The sequence below is a fragment of the Centropristis striata genome, chromosome 13, assembly GCF_030273125.1.
Source record: "Centropristis striata isolate RG_2023a ecotype Rhode Island chromosome 13, C.striata_1.0, whole genome shotgun sequence".
Lineage (NCBI taxonomy): Eukaryota > Metazoa > Chordata > Actinopteri > Perciformes > Serranidae > Centropristis > Centropristis striata.
In genome coordinates, this window is record NC_081529.1 from 35,822,308 (window position 1) to 35,836,672 (window position 14,365).

Below are 14,365 nucleotides of genomic sequence, written 5' to 3' on the forward strand. Positions count from 1 at the left end.
AAAAGTAATTTAAATATTGCATATTGTTCTACTAGGGCCTGGAAAAAAAAAAAAAGACACATTTTATTTTTCCAATTCTAATTTTGCCTTCCAACAATTATGAAGAAAATAAAGATATATATTTGTTTTTGTTTTTCTGAGTCAAGATGTATTGTTAGTGGACCTCCAAAACTTAATGAATAAAGATAAATTGGAGTATTTTTATATTATTTACTGAAATGTTTATATATTTAACAGTTATTTTATTCATTTTTTATCTTTATTTTTTAAAATAGACATATTTATATAATATGTATTTAAGTATGTAAAGAAAATCCACTATTTATGTTGAATAAATGCATTTTTTTCAATACTGAGCAACATAATCTTGATTAGACTTATTTCCAAAGTCAAGCAGCCTGATGTCATACCATGTAAACAACAACAACAACATGATCTGACCCAGTCAACCAACCTCCAGTTCAGAAACCAGGCTGGGCGTTCAGTGTGTCGGTCGTCTGGCTGCAGCTCTGGCCCGTTAATATCATGCTATTAATAACAGTCAACGACTCCCAAAGGTTAGAAAAGTTCCAAGACAAGAGTTAGTGCTGGATGCAACTTCAGCTCTGACTGGGTCCATAAACACCCAACAACAAGCTCTACAGGGACATCTCAAAACATTAGAATATCGTGGAAAGTTCAATATTTTTTGTCAGTCATTTTAGAAATTGAAACTCATACATTATATAGATTCATTACACATAGAGTGAAATATTTCAAGCCTGTTTTTCTTGTCATTTTTTCCCTTAAATTTGTCATTTTTTTCTAGTACATTTGAATTTTTCATCATAAATTTGAGATTTTTTTGTCTTAATTTTTTGATTTTTTTTCTTGTAAATTTATGTTTTTTTTCTCTTAAATCTGTGATTTTTTTCTTGTAATTTTGATGATTCTGGTTTAGAGATAATGAAAACACAAAACTGTCTCAGAAAATTGGAATATTGGAAGAAGTTTGAGATTTTTTTTTCCTCATAAATGTATATTTTTTTGTCTTCATTTTTTTCTCTTAAATTTGTGATTTTTTTTCTCAAATAATTTGTGATTTTTTTCTCTTAAATTTGTCATTTCTTCCTTGTAAATTTGTCTTTTTCTCAAATTTTAGATTTTCTTTTCATAAATTTGTATTTTTTTCTGAATGAACAGACTTTTCAGAAGCCTGACATTTGTGTTTAAAATATCCTTTTTTTAAATTAATCTTATGTAATATTCTAATTTTTTGAAATGACAAATTTAAGAGAAAAAATCTCATTTATTTACAAGAAAAAAAATCATAAATTTACAAGAAAAAAAATCATAACTTTACAAGAAAAAAAATCACAAATTTAATTTACGAGAAAAAAAACCCTCAAACTTCTTCACAATATTCTAATTTTCTGAGACACTGAGTTTGTGTTTTTCATTATCTCTCAGCCAGAATCATCAAAATTAAAAGAAAAACAGGCTTGAAATATTTCACTCTATGTGTAATAAATCTACATAATATTTCAAGTTTCACTTTCTTTAATAACCGACATAAAATATTGACCTTTTTCACAATATCCTCATTTTTTTAGATGTACCTGTACATCACATGAGCTAAAAACAAACAAAAAACAACAACACTTATTTGCCAAAAATCAGCAAACACACAACACACTTGTACCCAATGCAACCCCATAATAATAAACAGCCATTCAAACCCTGTTATGCTTCAATAATAAACCTCCTTTTTCTATTTCTAACCACCAAGCTCTCTCTCTTTACTGCAGAGGACCGAGGCATGCCGGGGGTTAACCACACAGGTAGACAACAGGTGAGTCATGCAACATAACAGCAGGTTAGCAGAAAGTGAAGACGTGCAGGAGGAAGAGGAGGAGCGGCAGCCACACACGTGTGGACCAACACCTGAAGAGTGAAAGGAAAAACAACAACACAAAGACAGGAAATACAAGATACAAGGGGAAAAGAGGATGAAATGACACAATACAATCACTTTAAACATCAACGAAACACATTTTGATTTTAAAATGTTACATTGATGAAGTCTAAACCTGCAGGAAACGGGGAGAGGTTTTATTTTAGCGCGTGCACAATTGTGCCTTTCAAAATAAAGCGCCCCCTGTAAGTGTAGACTTCAGTGTTAAAGAATGAAGAAATGAGGACGAAAAGGGAGACTGAAAACATCACAGAGAGTAAATCAAACACTGGTTGATGGTTGTTTAAACCAGCGGTTCTCAACCTTATTGGGGTCACGAGATGATTTCTGGAGGTCAACAAATCATTTAGGAAGTCAGCTCTGTCTCCACTGTGTTAAAGTGTTCATGTGTTTAGTCTTTTTGTTGTTGTTTTTTGGGCCAATTTTGTGTCTTTTTTGGTCAATTTGAGTCCTTTTTTGCTTAATTTTACGTATTTTTTTGGTCTTTTTGTGTCTTTTTTTTTTTTATCATTTTGTGGTCAATTTGATTCTTTTTGGGTGATTTAGTGTCTTTTTTGGTCCTTTTGTGTCTTTTTTTAGTCATTTTGTTTCTTTTTTGGTCAATTTGAGTCCTTTTTCGCTGAATTTTATGTAGTTTTTTTGGGTAATTTTGTGTCTTTTTTGGGTTATTTTGTGTCTTTTTTGGTCATTTTGTGTCTTCTTTGGGTCATTTTGTGTCTTTTTTTTTTAGTAATTTTGTGTCTTTTTTTGGGCCATTTTGTGTCTTTTTTGGTCAATTTGTGTCTTTTTTGGTCAATTTATGTCTTTTTGTGGTCATTTTATGGTCTTTTTTTGCTTAATTTTATGTAATTTTTGGTAATTTTGTGTCTTTTTTTTTTTATCATTTTGTGGTCAATTTGATTCTTTTTTGGGTAATTTTGTGTCTTTTCTGACAAATCCCAAAGTATCAAGTTGTTACTTTCCAAGGAGTCTCTGTCTTGAAGCTAACTGTTACACACTCAGGAGGTCAGAATGGACCTTTAGACTGATAGCAAAGCACTTAGATTAAAAGGAACAATAAAATATAAAAAATATATATAAATGCACAGACAGAGAGATGTTTTAGTTGTTGTCTGCTTCATTATTTGTCCAAAATTCGTCGAATCAACTGAGTTTATCTGATCTGAACTGTGTCTAACATGCATGTTAGGTTGGGGGTCGAGACTCAAAAAGGTTGAGAACTTCTGATTTAAACTAACAGACAGGAAGAATTTTAATACTTTCTATGTGACTGAACAGAAATCACATATGAAACATGCAGATTTTCGATGAGGTTTTCAGTTTGAATGAAGCACAAACCAGAGAAATCTGCTGATTTGTCTCATTCTCTGTGCAAATTCAATTAAAACAAACGCCCGTTAGTCAAGATTTACAGTTTGCATATCCACGGCAGGCCAGGAGGGAGCAAGCAGCTCTAGAAGGGTCAAAGGTCACTTTTTAACACTTCATCGTTAAAATGCACAACTGGAATTCATTTTTAACCACACAAAACTAAAAATATATTTCGTTTTTGATTGATTAAGTGGCTGAACAGCATGGATATGGTGTTCAACACTTACTTTAAAGTATTGTCACCTTTTATAAAAACATTCTTTACAAATATATAAATCAAGAGATGTCCATTTTTTACATTACCACTAACACTCTCTATAAAGGTTCATGTCTATATTAACATTCATAAGACAGTATAAGTTATAAAAGCATTCATAAAACAACCAATATATGTCTTATAATACTTTATGAACCTTGTTATAAGTCCTCATACAGGATTATAAACAGTAATATAAATGCATTGTATTGTCTTATGAGTGTGTTTATAATCCCTTATAGACATGATGATACAGTAGAAAGTGTAAATGATCTATTTCTCTAAATTAAATGAAAATGTTTTGCCATTTTACAACGTTTACACTACAGGCCAAAAGTTATGAAGCAAATTAAATGTTCTGTACACATGGATTTCTTAAAAACCAGTGTGTATTCTTTGGATGTTTGGATTATTTTTGGACTTTACCTTTATTGAATTGAACCATTTTCCGTTCAAAAGTTTAAAAAAAACTAATCCCAGTTTGCATTATTCACTTTATCTCTTTGTCTTTTGAGAGTTTGGATCCAAAAATGCCAATAAATCTCAACTGTGTTCATATCTGTGACACAAGAAACAAGAGTTCAGATTTATACATTAAGGAAAGAAGGAAACACAAAGTCTAAGCAATAAAAACCCAAAGACCTGATAATTAGAGTCAACATGTGTTCTAATAAGTCACTCTTTATACAATAATCAGCTTTATCTTGTTGCAAAGTTTAGCAATGAGGATCTTTTTTGCACAAATTTGATCTTGCTTTCAAACTTTTGGCCTGTAGTGTGTGTGTGTGTGTTATGTTTGGGAGTTCCTGTTAGGAGTTAACGTGCACAAGCAAATAACATCATGCATTTTGCATTTTCCACACATATTATCTCACTCGTCACCTCCCTGGCTAGCAGCCTGCGTGTTAGCTGCCACAGCAGAGTGAACAGAGAGCTGCTGGACCGGCTGGAGCTGCAGCAGAGACCACAACACAACATCACCACCAGGCGCCAGATAAACAACAACAAACACACTTCCTACACTTCAGCAGTGGTCAAATTCAACCATTTTTCAAGGACTTTCAAGCTCAATTTTCCAGCGTTTCCAGTATCTTACACCTGTTTTAAATTGCATGTTTTAGATGAGTTCTTACAAACTAAAAGGGGAGATTTCACTGAACCAAACCAACAGAGATGGTGTTACACTTTTAGGAGGAACGCTCTTCATTTCAGATAGGCTACTCATTATTTTTTATATTAAACATGTGATTATCTATAGTCTATAGATGGATATAGTCAGATTGCAAGAGAAATACAGGAAGAATTTCAAGCACTTAATCCAAAATCCTTGAAAATACAACATTTAAATTCAAGCATTTTCAAGGATTTCAAGCACCCGTACCAACCCTGAACACACATAAATACGGTCAGGTTAAACTGAAAATTATAGTATTTATAATTCTAATTTAAAATACATTAGAGGAAAATATAATTTTGTATTATTCGGCCCGCCGTCTCAACACCAAGTAGTTTTAAACAACATGTTTGGCCCAAATCATCCCAACCATCACATGTAATATTCCTTCTCCCTGCGTGGATATGCAGTATAAACCTGACCACCGGGGGGCGCTGCAGCACAGCATGGGGCTGTCACCATCACCAGAGTTAGAGAGCTAGGGGGAGAACAGGAGCCTCTCTGAGAGACACAGGGAGGAGGAGAAGCAGGAGGGGGAAGGAGTCTATGTTAAAGACTAGAGCTGGTCTATGAATGAACCTGTTGAACAGGACCCTGCGGAGCTGGGCCTTAATGCTGCGCAGCAGCTCCAGCTTCAGGAGGTTCTGACACAGGCAATAGGTGCACCTGTTGGAGGCACACATGCAGCGGAGACGGGCGTGGCTGCGGAGAGACACACAGAAATGCGTGTATTCACCACCACAGAAAGACAACACGCACTAAACAACAGACAAAGAGAGGAGGAGGAGGTAGAGGAGGAGGATTTAAACCACTAGGCTACATCAAAGGACCTGAGGAAAAAGGAGCTGAAACCTGCACGACTACCATTCAAATGCTTCACTTAATAAAACTAAATATTGGCAAAGAATCATCTGTAATAAACTTTCAAAGTATAAAGTTAACCCTTTGATGCACAACATGGTCTAAAGTGACCCGATATGAATGAGTTTTTATGTTCTATATCTTTGCAATAAATTATTTTCATCATTCAGTATTCCAGGTTTTCCTCAATTAGTTTGTTTTTGATCATCATACATCCTAATTTTATGTTTTCCTTTATTCATTTTTGAATAAAATCCCTTTTTGTGTCACTACTCTTCTAATGCACAACATGGGTCAAAATGACCCATATCCTTTTTTTAGCTAAGTAGCTTGCTAAGCTAACTACTTAGCTAACTTCTTGGCTAAATAGCTTGCTAAGCTAACTACTTGGCTAACTTCTTGGCTAAGTAGCTTGCTAAGCTAACTACTTAGCTAACTTCTTGGCCAAGTAGCTTGCAAAGCTAACTACTTAGCTAACTTCTTGTCTATGTAGCATGCCAAACTAACTACTTAGCTAACTTCTTGGCTAAGTAGCTTGCTAAGCTAACTACTTAGCTAACTTCTTGGCTAAATAGCTTGCTAAGCTAACTACTTGGCTAACTTCTTGGCTAAGTAGCTTTCTAAGCTAACTACTTAGCTAAATTCTTGGCTAAGTAGCTTTCAAAGCTAACTACTTAGCTAACTTCTTGGCTAAGTAGCTTTCTAAGCTAACTACTTAGCTAAATTCTTGGCTAAGTAGCTTGCTAAGCTAACTACTAAGCTAAATTCTTGGCTAAGTAGCTTGCTAAGCTAACTACTTAGCTAACTTCTTGGCTAAGTAGCTTTCAAAGCTAACTACTTAGCTAAATTCTTGGCTAAGTAGCTTGCTAAGCTAACTACTTAGCTAACTTCTTGGCTATGTAGCTTGCCAAGCTAACTACTTAGCTAACTTCTTGGCTAAGTAGCTTGCTAAGCTAACTACTTAGCTAAATTCTTGGCTAAGTAGCTTGCTAAGCTAACTACTTAGCTAACTTCTTGGCCAAGTAGCTTTCGAAACTAACTACTTAGCTAACTTCTTGGCTAAGTAGCTTTCGAAGCTAACTACTTAGCTAACTTCTTGGCTAAGTAAAAGTACAGAAACTGTTTTTTCTTCATAAAGTATGAGAGGCAAAATGGAAATAATGATCTGTTGTTATCAAAAACAAGATATTTAAAGAATACTTGGAATATTCAATCATAAAATAAGTTGATATCAAAAGATAGAGCACAGAAACACACAGCAGCATTAAATAACATGAAGGGAATGAATGAGGGTCATTTTAGACCATGTTGAGCATTAGAAGAGGTTAAAATATGTTGAGCATCAAAGGGTTAAAGGAGAAAAATCACAAGGAGAGGAAACCTGGAAAGTCAGGAAGGGAGCAGTCACAACAACACATGAACAATTCTGAGGAGAAACAAAAAAAAAATTAAATACAAAAGCATTTTTGGCTCCAACCACTAAAACCTTTCTGTGACCATTTCCCCTAAACTGTAAGTAGAACCACTATAAAAAATATTAAGCAGCAAACCACCACTAAGAACAAGATTTATTTCTTTTCACAACAAGCACCAGACACTAAAAACTGTTCCTATTGTTTGTTTAAAAGCAGTGCAATAAAAAAACAAATGTTAACTAACATGATTAATAATCGTGATTACAATATTGATCAGAAATAATCGTGATTATCATTTTGGCCATAATTGTGCAGCCTTATCGCCATCTAATATAAGATAACACACGGACTATGTTAAAGTACCTGATACAACCCCACTTCAAAAAACCCAACCTGTCCCTTTAAACAACTAGACTGTGAATCATCTGTTCAGTGTTTGAGTCGGAGAGCAGCAGCTCTAATGCTAATTAATTCAAATGTAGACAAATAGGATTTCTGTCCTGCTACAATGAGATTAAGTGGGCACGTCCAGCCGAGCGCCAATTAATCTACTCTGAGATCTAATCTGATTAGAAAACCCAGAGGAATTAAGACACCCTGCAGGCCCTATAAGGTCACGAAACTGACCTACAAGAGTTTCAGGCAGGGATTGCATGATGGCACACACACACACACACACACACACACACACACACACCTACAACACTAAAGCTGTAACCTTTTAATACTGTTGGACACTGTCTGACACACACATCCAGGAGAGAAAGTGGACACGCACACACAGGAGAAGATTGTGTATAAGGTTGTATGACCCATAGAGGTGTATGGTAGGGGTGGGCGACATGGCCCTAAAAGATTATCACGATATTTCAGGGTATTTTTGCAATAACGATATTCTTGACAATATTATAAAATACTTAAATTATAGAGAAAATCTGATTTTTTTTAGTCTGTATGAATAAATAAAACTAAAAATAATACTCTTGACTCTTGAGTATTGGCAAATAATCAAAAATAACCATCTAGGGGGGAAATTTTGTACATTTTAAAGTACAATTTCATCAGTCTCATCCACTTTGAGAGCTAAATGTGAGCAAACACCTCACATTTTTAGGGGGGGGGGGGGGGTCCGGGGGCATCCCCAAATCTTTTTTCATAAAAGCCCAAATTTGGAGCCTCTCATACATTCTAATGCCACTATTCCATCATATACACTGATCTTATTGTTGCATATTTTAATGAAATATTGTAAAGGAGAATAAAGGTTCTTGTATGTTTTATTTAAGGCATCTAATTTTGACAGTGTTCATGTAAATTCTGTGGTGGATTTAACACACTGTGCTCTTATTTTGAAAGCTGCATTTTTTTAGCGACAGGAAGTAATAGTAGCTTTTTGTGATTAATACAACTATAATTGTTAGCTAATGTTAGCTCGCGGCTAACAAACGACATAATGCAGCAGTGTGTTTGGACTGTTTGGACCTCTGACGGCCCGGACAAGTTGATAGGATTTAGTTCACACGGAGAGATGATGTGGGGACGGGACTGATACAGACAGAGAGATGATGTGGGGACGGGACTGATACAGACGGAGAGATAATGTGGGGACGGGACTGATACAGACAGAGAGATGATGTGGGGACGGGACTGATACAGACAGAGAGATGATGTGGGGACGGGACTGATACAGACGGAGAGATAATGTGGGGACGGGACTGATACAGACAGAGAGATGATGTGTGGACGGGACTGATACAGACAGAGAGATGATGTGGGGACGGGACTGATACAGACAGAGAGATGATGTGGGGACGGGACTGATACAGATGGAGAGATGATGTGGGGACGGGACTGATCCTGACAGGTAGGAGGTATTATATTATGAATAGTGCAGATAAACCTTCAGTAGCTTGAAATGTGACGTTACTGCAGCACATGAGACTCTGGAGCCGCCACAGTCTGGGTCATTAATTGAAACCTTTACGTTACTACGGCAACAAGCAGGAATGTTGCCAATATCATGATATGCATTTGTTTTACAGGTATAATCGTGAACGATTCGATATGGCACACCCCTATCTGACACACATCCAGAGGAGAAAGTGGACAGGAAACACAGGAGAAGATTGTGTAAAAGGCTGTAGGACTCCTAGAGGTGGAGTTCAACTAGAGGGTCAATACTCACGGGTACATGGCCATGGTGGTGAGTCTAGTGTAGATGTCCTTGTTGGGGGTCTCGGTGGTGTTGCATGTGAAGACCTGGGGCGGGTGGAGCTTGTGTTTACGGCAGAACTCGTTGGGAGAGAGGCTGTAGTGCTGCCGTACTTCGTGCAGGTCAGACTTGCCGGCGATCACAACGCAGGGCGTCTTGCTGTCTATGAAGTATTGCTGCAGAACACAAGGACACAATTTCACTGGTTAGATTAAAACCTTAATAGGGCACTCACTGAAATACTTGCAAATTCCAAATTTCAACCCTAGAGAATATTGGAGGATATTACATACAGCCAGAATGTGCAAAAAAAAACATACGGACCCTGGGGATGGGGGTCATTACTCTACAAGAAAATTTTTTGCAGATTTATGAGATTTAAAGTGGTGAATCTGTGAGAAAAAAGTCGTTTTTTCCCACTTTTTTCGCTTAAATCTGCAACTTTTTTTCTTGTAGATTTGCCACTTTAATGTAGTAAATTTGCAACTTTTGATATGAAAGTTTAATGTGAGTTTTATATGAATAGCACTTTACTGTGTTGTGTGTGGAAGGTCCCTTTAATTACTTTCTTTGGTAATTTTGTGTCTTTTTTTAACAATTTTGTGTCTTTTTTTAAATAATTGTGTCTTTTTTTAAATATTTTTTTGTCTTTTTTGGTCATTTAGTGTATTTTTTGGGTCATTTTGTGTCTTTTTAAAAAAAAAATTGTTTCTTTTTTAGTAATTTTGTGTCTTTTTTAAAAATAATTTTGTTTCTTTTTTGGTCATTTAGTGTCTTTTTTAGTAATTTTGTGTCTTTTTTTGGTCATTTTGATACTGCCTCCAGCGGCCCCCAGGTAATTTGAGTTTGAGACCCCTGCTCTAGTGATTAATGCTCAATGTTCCTCGGACAAATACTGAATTTGGAAAAACTGCTTTCAGTTTTTCTGCTGCTTCGACCTGGAACATCTGACAACATTCACTCAAACTCATCACAATTATAACTCTGGGCCAGTTAAAAACTATGATAACCAATAACTGCCTTTCACTAAAACTGTTTTTTTATTTTTATTTTAACTTTATTGAGGCCAACAGGTTTCATACAATGTAGGATATTTCCCTTCTTAAAAACAAAACAAAACATAATTGTTCTTAGATTTACAGGTTCCTGATACATAGGAAACACTGTAACTGTTTTTAATGTTTTTCATGTGTTTTGTCTGTTGTTGTTTGTTCTCCATCATGTTTTCTTCTGTACTCTCGACATCATTGTAAATGAGACACAAAATTACAAAAAACAGACACAAAATGACTGAAAAAAACACTAAATTACTTTAAAGACACAAAATGACAAAAAAGACACAAAATTATTTTTTTAAAAAGACACAACATTTTTAATAATATTGTGTCTTTTTAAATAATTTTGTCTTTTTTGGTAATTCTGTGTCTTTTTTTTTGGAATTTTGTGTCTTTTTTTGGTCATTTTGATACTTCCTTTAATGATTCCTAGATAAAAATATCCATTTTCTGAATCCTACCTTGTACACTTTGGCGCAGTATTCAAAAGAGCGTGGGTTGTTGACGTCGTACACCAGACAGACCACGTCGCAGGCGAGGTCGGCCTCCGACAGGAAGTCAAAGTCTGGCATCACCTCGTGGAGCTGGTGGCGTGCAGAGACAGAGAGCAAAGGATTAATCCTCCATCTGCACAGAGGACTCGTTCTGATACTGTCAGATGTGAAACAGCAGATTATATAACAGTAATCCAGAAACAGAAGCAGTGAGCTCCTACCAGCAGGTACTTCTCCTGGCCGTAGACGTAGGTGGTGCTGATGGCGTAGAAGGACTTGTGGTCTTCTCTGATCCGCCTCTGTGTCTGTGGTGGAAAACAAACAAGGTCAATAAAAGGCACCAGTCAGGGCTGTTTACATGTTTACCTTTGACCCCGGCTTTTTTGATTGATTGATTGTCTTTATTTCGAACATGCAAGCAAGTAAAAAAAACAGGTTTAAATATTAATAGATGAATAAATAAAAAACAAAACAAAAAAGCAAAAAAAAATGGAGAAAACAGACACTTTCTGCAAACTGTCTTTGCTCCACTTCTGTCAAACAGCCAGAGTTTTTTACTCAACTTCCAAAGAACTCACATTGACAATTTGTCATCTGGTCGTTGGTCTACTCCGAGGTGAATAAAGTAAAATTTGTTGCAAGCATTACAAGCAAAACAGGAACTTTAAGGCAGTGATTCCCAACCCTTTTCTTTTTCACCCCCCAAGATCTAAGCCAGCTCTTCACCTAAGGGCAGGGGTGTCAAACTCAAATACACATGGGAGCCAAAATTTAAAACTTGAATAAAATCGCGGGCCAACATTGATCAAATAAACTTTTTACCGGAGGGTCAGCTTTTGTAGTACAATAATAATATAATAATTTGCTATTGCCTCGCGGGCCAAATAAAATTACACTGCGGGCCAAATTTGGCCCGCGGGCCAGAGTTTTACACCCCTGCCTTAGGGCATCAGGCACGAGGTGCACAGTAGCACAGTGCTAACAGGCTAACAGTTAGCTCTGTAGCAGTACAGTGTGTATGTGCTAACAGGCTAACAGTTAGCTCTGTAGCAGTACAGTGTGTATTTGCTAACAGGCTAACAGTTAGCTCTGTAGCAGTACAGTGTGTATGTGCTAACAGGCTAACAGTTAGCTCTGTAGCAGTACAGTGTGTATGTGCTAACAGGCTAACAGTTAGCTCTGTAGCAGTACAGTGTGTATGTGCTAACAGGCTAACAGTTAGCTCTGTAGCAGTACAGTGTGTATGTGCTAACAGGCTAACAGTTAGCTCTGTAGCAGTACAGTGTGTATGTGCTAACAGGCTAACAGTTAGCTCTGTAGCAGTACAGTGTGTATGTGCTAACAGGCTAACAGTTAGCTCTGTAGCAGTACAGTGTGTATGTGCTGCTGCTGCAGGAGGTGTTCACTTAGCGATCTCTGTTTGTTTACAACAAGCACCAGACACTCTGTGCACAGTTAGAGATGCCGGTTAATTCACCATCACTATGTTTATGATCAGTGGAGACGCTGTGGATAATTAGTCTAGAGGCAGTCGTGTATAGTACTTTTAAAGTGAAAAAAGGAGCTTTTTTCCTCCACTTCCACTAATAAATGCATGAGGTCTCTAAATATAATCAAGTCATCTAAGCACAAACATGAAAAGTTTGTCTCTGACCTGCAGGTTCTTCCCCAGGAAAGCTTGGAGGAAGCCGCTCTTGCCGCTGTCTCGAGCCCCCAACACGTTGCAGCGGAAGACGCTGCGCTGCGTCTGTTTCTTCTGCAGATCGATGCGTTTGTTCCGTGTTACTGAAACAACAAGGAATGCAAATTTATCCAACATGAGGACAACAATGTTAAATGGCAACGTGCAGTCAATCTATTTCTTTTGTATCCAACTTTGAATGTAAATAAAACTTCCAAAAGATCCAGAAGATTAACCCTCCTGAGGTCCTTTTTGACCCCAAATCACTTATCATAGCATTAATAAGGTAGGCGTTAACTTCCATAGAATTTCTTGAAATTTTCAGCATATGTGCCCCTCTGCATCCTTTATAGATTATATACATTTCTACTTTCTTCATACATTTATTTTTAAGTGTTTTATACATTTTTATAGCAGCCATGGTCCTCAGGGGTCAAAAAGGTCCCCATGACATCAGACTGGTTTTAGGACTTTTTTTTCCCATATTATTGGTCAATTTTAGTCAATTATACAACAGTAGGCCTCATTTCAAGAGAAAAAAAGTAATAAAACCTGAATATTCTTTTCAATAGTTATAGTGAAATAATAATTTCTTGATGGGAATACACTAGGTTACAGTAGGTTATGTCAACTTTTAGTGAAACTTATGTTTTGAAAACATTTGGATGCCAGCAAAAATAAAAGTTTTAGAACATGTAGAAAAAAAATATTACCAACTTTTTTTTTCACCTTTTAAGGCAACTCAAGACCAACAAAATTAATATATAATTTTCATATTTTTTATGTAATTTTCATATAATTTGTCATTATACAATTCATATAACGGGAGGACTACACAAGGGTTAAAAGGTAGTAAACAGTTCTGCACAGTAATTGTATTTTTATTCTACAGAAATAAGTCCAAAATCAAATTACTCACTTTTATTAGTCCATCAAAATACATAAACAGATTTCTTTGATCTTACCTGTTATGGCAGCAGCTTGGGACTCCTGTTCATAGATGATGGAGTAGCCGAGATAACCTAAATACTCCAAACTACGCTGGACATCTAAATATGTTGTTAACCTACCAGAGAAAACACACACAAGTGATAATGAGTCAACAGAAAGACAGATCTGTGTAAAATGATCTTTATATTCTACATAATGTGTGTCCTACTTTAGTGAACAGGGTCAAAAGTATCGATACTAAAACATTGTATCCAAATACGATACTCATTTTTAAAAGTTTCAAACTGAACTATTACTGATGTTATCGTAGCATTAATGTTAGCCGTGTTATTATTAGCCGTTAGCCGCAGCTAGCAATTAAAGGCTAACGTCACGTTAATGATTATAAACAATGTAAATAAATGAATAAATAAATAAATCAGGCACGTAGTATGCCCATATTATGTTAATTGACACAGTGTCAGTACACTGTAAACAAAACAAACAATAGCTACTCAATAAAATTGAGGCAACAGATTGCACGCAATATTATTAATTAAATCTAACTACGTTACAAGTTGAGTTAATAACTTAACAGGAAGTGCCTGTCAATTAAAAACAGATTAATTCTATTGTGTTGGATTCATTCAAAATTCTCTTGATTTCGAATTAAATAAACATAAAGATTATATTTAAAGTGATCAGAATAAGTAGATTCTATCTCAAACGTTTTTATATTAAAGTTACTTAAACAACTGCCTCAAAATCAAGGACGCATTTATATTTAATACATTTTATCCAATATATTAAGTAAAATGAAATGACTACAGAATAATTTAGTACAGTGTATACACAAGCATAGAGTTAATAAGTTTACATAAATGTTGGTGACTGAAAAGTGTTATTTTCTCTCTTGAAGTCCCAGAATGAAGCAGAGAAAAGAAACCAAACAGCAACACACA

General features: G+C 35.8%; 1 protein-coding gene across 3 annotated transcripts in view; it reads right to left on the reverse strand.

The window, feature by feature from the left end:
• rhot1a (ras homolog family member T1a) overlaps positions 1-14,365 on the reverse strand; it is a 37,943-nt gene that overhangs the window by 5,512 nt on the left and 18,066 nt on the right. Inside the window, exons 14-19 of one of the 3 annotated variants that reach the window (XM_059347133.1) lie at positions 13,439-13,539; positions 12,447-12,577; positions 11,014-11,097; positions 10,760-10,882; positions 9,217-9,419; positions 5,333-5,457 (exon numbers count right to left, since the gene is read on the reverse strand). In XM_059347133.1, coding sequence (XP_059203116.1) covers positions 5,333-5,457; positions 9,217-9,419; positions 10,760-10,882; positions 11,014-11,097; positions 12,447-12,577; positions 13,439-13,539 — 767 coding nt within the window. The remainder of the gene's footprint in view (positions 1-5,332; positions 5,458-9,216; positions 9,420-10,759; positions 10,883-11,013; positions 11,098-12,446; positions 12,578-13,438; positions 13,540-14,365) is intronic. The other 2 variants (XM_059347134.1, XM_059347132.1) reach the window with 2 other exon arrangements.